Genomic DNA, 11,199 nt, shown 5'->3' with positions numbered 1-11,199 from the left:
TTTCTTATTGTAAAACCTTTTCAGTTTTTTCAGTACAGAGTTCTTATAGAATTGTCCAGTGACTGTATGACAAGATGGACCAGGCACTTGAACGACCGGCCCACTAGAATTGAAAAAGGAAAAAAAATGCATACAACATCTTTTGCGAACTTATGGTTCTCTTTGCAATATAGGGCAGGGCGTTTTTTTGTTTGTTTTTTTTTTGCTTTCAGGGCTTATTATCAACCCTTCTCTGTGGCTCAAGCATTTGCACACAGGTTTCGTCACCGGTTATATCTTTCACCGACAATCGCGCATCCTGTTTGACCACAAGCTTTAACTACCTAAACCTGTGCGCATTGAAATGGCCTGAGGTCCATAATATTATATACCACACAATTCATCCTGATGCGGCATTGAATATAGCTAGACGAATTTCAGTCATTTCGTCCATTTTACAATGTGACAAGTAAATTGTGGTCAGTGTATATGACTTCATGTATTTCAATTTGAAATAACGCGGTCATTTGGATATCATTAGCTAGTGTAGTGCAATGAAGCGTTTTAAAAATACCTGGGATAAAACTACGGAAGCCCATTACTGACAGAACTTTTTGCAGGACCCCCGTAAGATGTATGGAGCAAATAGTATCTACTAGAATGCCCTTCGAATGAATTCTAAAGTAGAATGGGTAAAGCAAATTAAAACAACTACATCATCAAACCTAAGCCAATGCAAATACCATAAAAATACAATTTAATCCCCATATATAAAGCAGTAGGCAGAAAAGGTGATGTGGTGTCCTTAGTTTAGAATAAAACAGATACCATTTAAAAACGATTACAATAGTATACAAATTGATGTTATTTTTAATCATTGTAAAGGCATAACGAGGTAGATAAACATTTATCTTCAAAATCACTTTTTATCTCTGGTTATAACCGGTTATCTATGTGCTCAAACTTTGACCATGATAACAAAGTGATGCCCTTCAACAGGGATTTAAAATCTGTTGTGTTATTCATCAAAATCGTTTCACTATATATCACTAACTGTAATTAAAGACAGTTTTTAATTAACTAAATTTTTCTCTTTAATTCCAAACCGTTCGAATGATATTCCACTGTCTTTGTTAAATTGATGTCGATATAAAAAAAGAACAAAAACAATTTTATTGACGGGCCTCACCCAAATTTATGACAAATGCGAATGAAATGTGATGTCGAGGACCATTGTCATCTTCAACATCTAAAATATGTGTGTGTTAATGATTTCACGTGATCAGGTAAGTTTTTATTTTTTAAAATGTTCCCATTCAGCTGAATTTCTGCTCGCAAAATAAGAAGTGTTACAGTTCTTTATACAAACGTCGTTATTTTAGATAAAACAATCAAAAGATTTGATTTTATTTGTAAAAAAAGAATTTAAAAACTAGATGAGTTTTGTTACGCTATAAATGACATTCTTTTAAAATATATATAAATATGAACAAGGACAAGGAGATTGGTGATGATCATAGATAGTTACTCACTACGCATCCTCTAATTTAGTATCTTTCAAATGCCATAGATGCCATAGCTACATAGTTTATAGCTCTGCATACAGAAAATATCTTTGATATGTACCGATGACATCGGAGTTACTGTGTTTTGTTCCTTTCATTTCAGTAACTGTCTGCTTAAAATGGCATCTTCAAGCTCTTCTTCAACGATAGTGCTCATCATCTTGTCTGTTTCTTCTTTTGTGTCCATAGAAACGACGGAAAGTATATATGGAAAATGTGACAATCCTGACCATACTTTTAACTGTAGTGGTGTTGGTTTGCTGGAGATTCCAGGCGGAGAACATATTCCGTCCTACATGGAAACATTAGATTTATCAAACAATCATATAAGTAATATCAGTTTTCTTAATTATCCTACATTAAGTTCTTCGTTGTCAAAACTGAATTTATCAAATAACCAAATATATATTGTTAAAAAGGATGCCTTTAAACTTCTCACAAATCTTGTTACTCTCGATTTGTCAAATAATCTTATATTTGGACCTGACTTAGATGAAAGCATGTTTTACGATTTAAAAAAATTACAATACTTGATCTTAGAGAAAAATCCTATTAGACATATAAAGAAAGACACGTTTACATTCATGGAACTTCCAGCTGTACGGTACTTTGATTTATCTCACTGTGAAATCAGCGAGCTGGAAGCTGGTTCCCTCGACCTACCATCGCTGGAACACCTGGATCTAAGCTGGAACAAGCTGCAGAACTTTAAGAGCGACTCGTTCCGTATGCTCGTGAACCTACAAACTTTAGACATGAGTCATAATAGAATCACAGTGTTGGAACAGGTGCCGCACATGCCGGAGCTGATTATATGGATACTGGACAATAATGGAATGGAAAGGATTGCAATTAGAGATGACCTTATCGACTTCACAGATAGTTTACAAAAACTGTACCTGAGGTAAACTTGTGTCTTTCAATGAGCATACCCTTTATCTGTCTGCATTTCAGTACTGTAACATATATTTAGACTTTAACCCTTATTATGCTGGACACGATTGATTCTGCCTTTGCGACCAGTGCAGATCATGATAAGCCTGCACATCTGTAAAGTCAGATCAAGATCTGCACTGTTCGCCATTTAGTCAGTATCTGTTTGGTAAGTACCCCTTTAACAGTTAATGGTAATGTCCAATTTGAAATATGGTCAAGATCATTATAGAAATTTAGCAGGATAAAGGTTAGCAAGGATTTTGTTTAAAGTATCAAGAATTTATGGGAAAATATGCAGTTACTAGTATTAAGTTTGCATTTTTCAATGTTTTAATGCATTCGAATCATCAATATACATTTGTTTTGTTTTTAAAATGTAATTTCACCAAGAGGATTGTTACAATTTTGCATCCTAGTCCAAATTTCTTGCATATAACTTTGATAAATACAGGTTATAGCAAGTCAGTTATAGAACGTGCATTATTAATTGATTTAAAACGGATGAATACAGGTTATAGCAAGTCAGTTATAAACCGTGCATCATTAATTGATTTAGAACGAATGAATACAGGTTTAGTTAATAAGTCATGGACCGTACTTTACTGACTGATACAGAATCCGTTTAATCCGTTTATTTAAAACAAAATGGCGTTTGGACTTCACGTACTCGGCTTTACCTACTGATAAACGTATATGTTTATGCACAGTTAATAGATGGATATCAAAGATACAAACAAAAGAGCGATAAGCGTTTAAACATTTTACATACATTTTGTAAACAATTTGTCTGTTATTTTTGTATAAACACTACAAGTGGTTCACTTTTTGGAAAGGTAATAAAAAAAAAATCGCGATGGAGTATCTCCCTTGTAAGTGTATCTCGGTGGTTCAAAAGTGTTTAATGGTTAAATGAGGCAACCAATGTTAAGCACTTTTCTTCAACGTACTCCTTTTTGTCATAAATAAATGTTAAATGAATGAAGGGCTGCGATTTGATGGATTTCGTTCTTAGTGGCGGCTTCTTCTGCGGGAATATTCATCCTTGTCTTTTTTTTAAAGTATTTTATCATAACCACCGGCCTTCTGATTATTAAATGCAAATTTCCTAGCTAAATACAGTAAGAATTTGTTTGGGGACTTTGTGTGTTTTCTGAATAAAATACGTTTATGTTATTATATTATTCTGTACATTTAATCTTAGGTCGTTGTGACTTAAAACCAAATTTCTCGGCTGTTTGTCTCTGTGGTAAGCCTGAAGTTGACCAGTCATTTGCTATTCTATCATTTATTACTTTCGTATAGGGTAATGCTGCTTTGTTTTCAAACAATCTGTAATTTGTCTGTTACGTTTTCCGTGGTCCGTTCATTGTTTTTTATCTAAGATATTTGCTTCTTTAGACCGTGTCAAATTAATGCACTATTTCATCTCCGATACTTGTCCACAAGCTTCAACAGCTAACGTTTAAAAAAGTCTTCCCGTGTCTGGTTTGCATTTTATTTAACGAACAACCCCCTTTCTCCATAGATAAAACTGATACATTTCCTAGCCGCTATACAATTTGGTTTAATTTTTTCCCTTTTATTATTATTTATGTGTGTTCTGTTGTTGTATAATTATTAAACAGAAACAACGACATAAAGCGATTCGATGCAGAGAGTTTACCACTAGATGACCTAGATTCTCTTCAAGTGATAGACATGTCTAACAACAAACTGAAATGTGACTGCAAGATGAGGTGGATCCGTTCAGATGACTATGACTTGAAGGGGAAAAACTATACATTCATGTAAGATTGAATAACGGAAGATTTGAAGGGGAAAAACTATATATTCATGAAAGATTTAATAATGATACAATAGAAGGGGGATACCTATACATTCGTATAAGATTGAATTACAGTAGACTTAAAGGTGAAAAGCTATACATTCATGTAAAATTGCAAAGTAATAGACTTGAAGCGGAAAACTATACATTCATGTAAGATTGCATAACTTTATACTCGAAAGAAAAAAAATACTTTCATGTAATATAACGGTAAACTTGAAGGGGGGAAACTAAATATTCAATCTAAGAGTGCATACCTGTAGACTTGAAGGGGGCAAACTATATATCGATGTAATATTAGATAAAGGTAGACTTAAAGGAGAAAAACTATAAATTCATGTAAGATTGTATAATGGTAGACTTGAAGGGGAAACACTATATATTCATGTAATATTGAATAAAGGTAGAATGGAAGGAGAAAAACTATACATTCATGTAAGATTGTATAATGGTAACTCGAAGGGGAAACATGTAATACTGAATAAAGGTTTACTTGAAGGAGAAAACTATACATTCATGTAAGATTGCATAATGGTAGACTCGAAGGGGAAAACTATACATTCATGTAATATCGAATCAAGAAAGAATTGAAGGAGAACAATTATACATTCTTATAATATTGAACAGAGGAAGACTTGAAGGGGAAAAACTAATAATTCATGTAATGTTGAATAAAGGAAGACTTGAAGGAGAGAAGCTATACATTCATGTAATAATGAATAACTGTAGACTTGAAGGAGAAAAACTATATATTCATGTAATATTTCATTATGGTGTGCATGAAGGGGAAAAACTGTACATTCATGCAAGATTGCATAATGGTAGACTTGAAGGGGTGGTAGACGTGAAGGGGGAAAACTATATATTCATGTAAGCTGGAATAACTGTAGACTTGAAGGGGAAAAACTATACATTCATCAACATTGTATAACGGTAGACTTGAAGGAGAAAAATATCTATTATTCTTGTACGATTGAATAACGGTAGACTTGAAGGGGTTGTATACATGAACAAGGAAAAAACTATACATTCATGTAAGATTGCATAATGGTGGACATGTAGGAGAAAAACTATATATTCATGTAAAATTTCATTATGGTAGACTTGAATGGGAAAAAAAACTATACATTCATGCAAGATTACATAATGGTGGACATGAAGAGGAAAACTTATACATTCATGTAAGATTGCATAATGGTAGACTTGAAGGGGAAACACTATACATCCATGTAAGATTGAATAACAGTAGACTTGAAGGTAGAAGAATATACTATCATGTAATATTGAATAACGGTAGACTTTAAGGGGAAAACTATAAATTTATGTAAGATTTCATTATGGTACACTTGAAGGGGAAAATATACATTCATGTAAGATTGAACAGCGCTAGACTTTAAGTGCATAGCCTATACTAGCACACTCATGTAAGATTGCATAATGGTAGACTTGAAGGGGAAACACCTATATTCATGTAAAATTGTATAATGGTAGACTTGAAGGGGAAAACTTGAAGGGGAACACTCTATATTCATGTAAGGTCGTATAATGGTAGACTTGAAGGGGAAACCCCCATATTCATGTAAGATTGTATAATGGTAGATCCGAAAGTGAAAACTCTATATTCATGTAAGAGTATATAATGATAGACTTGAAGGGGAAACCCCTATATTCATGTAAGATTGTATAATGGTAGACTTGACAGGGAAAGCTCTGTATTCATGTAAGACTGTATAATGGTAGACTTGAAGGAAAAAAAATATATTCATGTAAGATTGCATAATGGTAGACTTGAAGGGGAAAACTCTATATTCATGTAAGATTGTATAATGTTAGACTTGACAGAGGAAGCTCTGTATTCATGTAAGACTTTATAATGGTAGACTTGAAGGGAAAAAAAATATATTCCTGTAAGATTGCATAATGATAGACTTGAAGGGGAAACCCCTATATTCATGTAAGATTGTATAATGGTAGACTTGACAGGGAAAGCTCTGTATTCATGTAAGACTGTATAATGGTAGACTTGAAGGAAAAAAAATATTCCTGTAAGATTGCATAATGGTAGACTTGAAGGGGAAAACTCTATATTCATGTAAGACTGTATAATGGTAGACTTGAAGGGGAAAGCTCTATATTCATGTAAGATTGTATAATGGTAGACTTGAAGGGGAAAAAACTATATTCATGTAAGATTGCATAATGATAGACTTGAAGGGGAAAGCTCTATATTCATGTAAGATTGTATAATGGTAGACTTGACAGGGAAAGCTCTGTATTCATGTAAGATTGTATAATGGTAGACTTGAAGGGGAAAAAAACTATATTCATGTAAGATTGCATAATGGTAGACTTGAAGGGGAAAGCTCTATATTCATGTAAGATTGTATAATGGTAGACTTGAAGGGGAAAGCTCTATATTCATGTAAGATTGTATAATGGTAGACTTGACAGAGGAAGCTCTGTATTCATGTAAGACTGTATAATGGTAGACTTGAAGGGGAAAAAAACTATATTCATGTAAGATTGCATAATGGTAGACTTGAAGGGGAAAGCTCTATATTCATGTAAGATTGTATAATGTTAGACTTGAAGGGAAAGCTCTGTATTCATGTAAGATTTTATAATGGTAGACTTGAAGGGGAAAGCTCTATATTCATGTAAGACTGTATAATGTTAAACTTGACAGGGAAAGCTCTGTATTCATGTAAGATTTTATAATGGTAGACTTGAATGGGAAAAGCTCTATATTCATGTAAGATTGTATAAAGTTAGACTTGAAGGGAAAACTTATTCATGTAAATTGATAATATATGAATAGACTGTAAGGGCAAAATAATTATAGATTACGAAAGTCTTGCGGCGAAAAGTAATCATCGTAGAGAAAAACAAGGAAGACTTATGAATCAATTATTAATCTATTTCAGTCAAATATAAATGCTGATAGAAGCTCATATTTCTGATACAGATTGTTTAGAATATGCAAAAACTCATATTTGAAAATTATAATTAGATATAAATCAAAAAAGTCAACTTTTAAAATAAATAGGTACTCTATTGTCGATTAAATAGATAAGCAATTTAAGTGAAATGCCATGTGAATTAAATAGATAAATTTATGCCTGCAGCGTATTGATAGATAAATCTTTATAAGAAACTTAGGAACTTTACTTCATGTAGACATTGTTAGTTTAACTTTTGACAGGGGTGGTATTAGGTAGGTGATAAGTAACTATACGGAACTCTTATTCAGTATATTTTATATGTAGACTAATAGGAATTTATATTCTTAAGAACTTTAAAAGACTTGATATATTTGTAATCATAATAGACTTGCAATCTTGTTTCAGTAGCGAAAGGTAACTGTAAGGGAACAATAATCTTATCGAAATGGTAACCGAGGGAAGTATATTAAAATGCGAATCCTTAGACAAGGAGTCTATTTCATGTAAGTGTATCAATAGTTGGGGGCAGCTCTAATATCATTAATTGTATACGGAGACGTGAAGGGGAAACTCATTCGAGTGATAGTGGTAGGTGATTAGCTGCAGAGTAATGCACTGTAATGTAAGATGTATATGTAGAATTCACGCGGATAAAAACTATATTGTAGATAAATGAGATGAAGGAAGCAATATTGATGTTTGTAATTAAGAGTTTTTCTTGTAGATTTTATTATGGTCTTATGAACTCTATTCTAATTGTATTTTCTTACATTTTAATCATATTGTTTGCTGTCAAAAGGCAATATTTTACGGAAAGTTCGGTTCCAGTGAGTGAATTTTATTAGAAAATTGAAATAGACATTTTAATTCTTCTATCAATATGTGTTGTTTACTCATGTGATACAGATTTTTAGTATTCAATTTCAGTGTGAATATTCTAATAGATTGAATAAATCAGAACAAGTCGATTTAAAATATTAGTAAATTTTGCGATTAAAATAAAGACACCAGCAATTTATGTGAAATGCATGTGAATAAATAGAAAATTTATGCCTGCAGCTTGATAGAATAATATCTCTTTATGAAAGAAAACTTGGAATTTACTCCATTTAGACACTTTCAGGTTTAACATTTTTGCGGGGTGGTCGGAGGGGGGGGGGGGGGGGGGGGGGCAAAAGCTATATCCGATCTCTATTCAATATATTCTACTAGTATATCATAAAATACGATTTTATTTCTTTAAAGAACTTTAAAAAGAACTTTATTTTATCAAATATTGTTCATCTTGTTTCAGGTGCGAAAGCCCGTCAAATGTAAGGAACAATAATCTTCTCGAAATGGCACCGGAAGATTTAAAATGCGGGACATCCTTGGCAAAGATCTTGTTTATCGTCGTGGTATCAACAGTTGGGGCGCTAGCTCTAATGTTGATCATTTTCTTTGTCATACGGAGACGGCGGCGTCGGAAGCTTAAGCGGAAAGCTGCTCGAGGTGATAGTGGAGGTGATTATGCTGCAGTGTATGCACGTGATGAGGATGATGTTAGAATTTCACTGCCGGATAAAAATCATTTGTTAGAAAATGAGAGTGACAGAGAATTTGATGTTTGAATTATATTTTTCTTGTGATTTTGATTATTGTCTTCTGAACTTCATTTAACATTTTTCTGCGTTTAATCATTGTGTTGCTTTAAAAGGACAATTTTCACGACAATTCAGGTTACCAGTGAGTATTTTTTAAGAAATTGAAATAAGATATAACCTCTTCTATCAATAGTTGTTTTCCTCAACATAAACTTTTTCTTCGCAATATTCAGTGATATTCTAATACCCGGTATTGGAATAGCACCAAATGCTTTGTTCTTTAAATGTTGCAAAAATAAAAATGTCAAATCTTGCATACGAGTTCTTATTGGTTTGTGTTGTGGTTGTAAGTTGTTGCTGAATTTATTAAACTCAACAGTAAAGATAAAGTTGATGACATTTATACTAAAATAATACTTTTTATTTTTAGGTTTATGTCTTACCACGGACGAGCGCGCTCGACTAGACGTCTACATTGTTCCCACGTAATCTTTGATGGAGAAGTAACTCCGGTAGAATATAGCGCATGTTAGACTATAAATGTTATTTCCCTTTTTACTGACAAGCAGACAAGTTAATGATACAGACATTGACAGTTCAGATTGAAAACTTTCTTTATTTTAGCAAATCATTGTTTTTCGGGGAATTTATCATAAAATTTAGAGGGTAAATGTTCTGTGTTCTATAAATTTGATGTTTTTCTGTATTCTTTACACATCCTTTCTGAACGAAAGGCTTTTTATAACGATAAGCAGTTAATAAAAATAAACCAATTGCAAGAGAACATAAAAAATAGAGTCTTAGACTCTATTTTTATAAAGATGAACAGAAAATCTTATGGACTATACGTTGCTGGTAACACAAATATCATCAAGTGTCTAGAAATATACAGTTACGAAGCTAATATAAAAAAGAAGTACGAAGTTCCGACGAAGAACAGTTGTTTCTTTCTTTTTTCATTGTATTTCGAGCCTCAATTTGAAAATTGTTATATTTCAAACTTTCATAATGCCTTTCTATGTATAGTGGCTTGTTTCTGGCATGTCGTACTGTCGTGTGGTTGGCTGATCAGAAGATTGAAACAATTCAATTTCTTGCATAAAAGCTACTTTTTTTCACTTGATCCGCCCATGTTTTAACGGGAGAAACAAGGCAATTCACGTACTGTTAATATATGTTTTTTTTATCTTTGAAATGCTTTGCCAGGGACGTATATGTATTAAGGCGCAGCTGTTGGTATATAACATAAGGGGATAAAATCAAAATATTTTGTTTCGCCTATATTTGATTTTCAGTTTATCTTATAACATTTAAATGCACATAGGGTTTTCTATCTTAGACAAAATTTCTTTACAATTTTCAGAAAACAGTACAATAAAAATTTAGATGTGTATGTCACATTTTTCTTAAAACTCTAGTGCACATCTCAAACAAATGTTCACCAGATTATGATTTGAATTTAATGTGAATGAAGATGACATTCTTTTTTACATCTAAGGCTTAAAAATTGTTAACAAACCAGACAGATCTTGAAAATTAAAAACTTGCTGTTCTTCCTGAAACATGTTAACCTAGTTCATTATTATTTTTGTACAACAAAAAATTTTCTTTTTATAAAAAGCGCCAAAATATAATAAATTTTAAAGTTATCAAATATTTATAAAATAAAAGTTTGATAATAATGTAGTTGCACTGTTTCCTCTACTCACTTATTGATACAGGTATAAGGTAGACTGACTTCGCAATGTTTATTGCAACCATACTGTGAAAATACTTAGCCCCCCAGACAGAAATCCCTTGGCCAACTGCCAAGTTCTACACGATGTTCTTTCAAGTTATGGATGGATAGAATAGTTAAAAATGCTCAATCGAGTTACAGACATATCCTCCAGTGCCTGGGAAAACTTCAAACGTCTTGTTGTTTTTCTGTCTGTAAATTCAAAATAAGTGGTTTGTGTTTTGCTGAAATTTTGCTATAAATGTACCTTATCCTTTTAATTTTGTCTGAAATTTTTTGGAAGATACTTTTAGATAAAAAAAATCATGTGTGCTTTTATATCGTGTATCGTATATTGTAAATATTCATGTGCATAAGTGAAGAACCCAAGGAGAAATTTATGTTGTCCTAAATCAACCATTTTACAAGAAGGGATTGTGTATACCGCTGCAGCAACACCAGAACTCCTATTAACTTTTTTAAAGTCTGATCGCACTATTTTTTTTTATAGTCATAGTAAGAGGAATAGCTCACTATGGATTTGTTTACATGCTTAAAAGTTATTAGCTCACCTGTGCGCTCAATGTCCATCGTCCGTCGTGCGTCGTGCGTCCGTCAACATTTTCTAAAAAAAAATCTTCTTCCTAAAAAA

General features: G+C 32.6%; 1 protein-coding gene across 3 annotated transcripts; it reads left to right on the top strand.

Moving 5' to 3' along the window:
- The first annotated feature begins 1,020 nt into the window (after window positions 1–1,020).
- On the top strand, window positions 1,021–10,527 carry LOC123561338 (phospholipase A2 inhibitor-like). 3 transcript variants are annotated; one of them, XR_006688390.2, is made up of 5 exons: window positions 1,021–1,265; window positions 1,648–2,448; window positions 4,106–4,267; window positions 8,542–8,972; window positions 9,261–10,527. XR_006688390.2 is itself a non-coding variant. In XM_045353632.2 (5 exons), exons 2-5 carry the CDS (start codon window positions 1,664–1,666, stop codon window positions 9,317–9,319), a joined length of 1,215 nt encoding a protein of 404 aa, XP_045209567.2. In that variant the 5' UTR covers window positions 1,021–1,265; window positions 1,648–1,663; the 3' UTR covers window positions 9,320–10,527. The 3 variants fall into 3 exon arrangements, 2 of the variants coding, with proteins under 2 accessions (XP_045209567.2, XP_045209566.2); XM_045353632.2 differs by having other exon boundaries at window positions 8,542–8,750; XM_045353631.2 differs by lacking the exon at window positions 9,261–10,527 and having other exon boundaries at window positions 8,542–9,144.
- Window positions 10,528–11,199: the final 672 nt, after the last annotated feature.

The sequence above is a fragment of the Mercenaria mercenaria genome, chromosome 10 (assembly GCF_021730395.1).
Source record: "Mercenaria mercenaria strain notata chromosome 10, MADL_Memer_1, whole genome shotgun sequence".
Taxonomy (NCBI): Eukaryota; Metazoa; Mollusca; class Bivalvia; order Venerida; family Veneridae; genus Mercenaria; species Mercenaria mercenaria.
The sequence above is the reverse complement of the archived record's forward strand: the minus strand, read 5'-3'. Positions and strand labels throughout refer to the sequence as shown.

Bases quoted from the DNA above. Each gene is read 5' to 3' on its own strand.
- LOC123561338 (XM_045353631.2), top strand. From the start codon at position 1,664: ATGGCATCTTCAAGCTCTTCTTCAACGATAGTGCTCATCATCTTGTCT. The intron at 2,449-4,105 runs GTAAACTTGTGT...ATTATTAAACAG, and splicing joins TTACAAAAACTGTACCTGAG to AAACAACGACATAAAGCGAT. The intron at 4,268-8,541 runs GTAAGATTGAAT...ATCTTGTTTCAG, and splicing joins GGGAAAAACTATACATTCAT to GTGCGAAAGCCCGTCAAATG.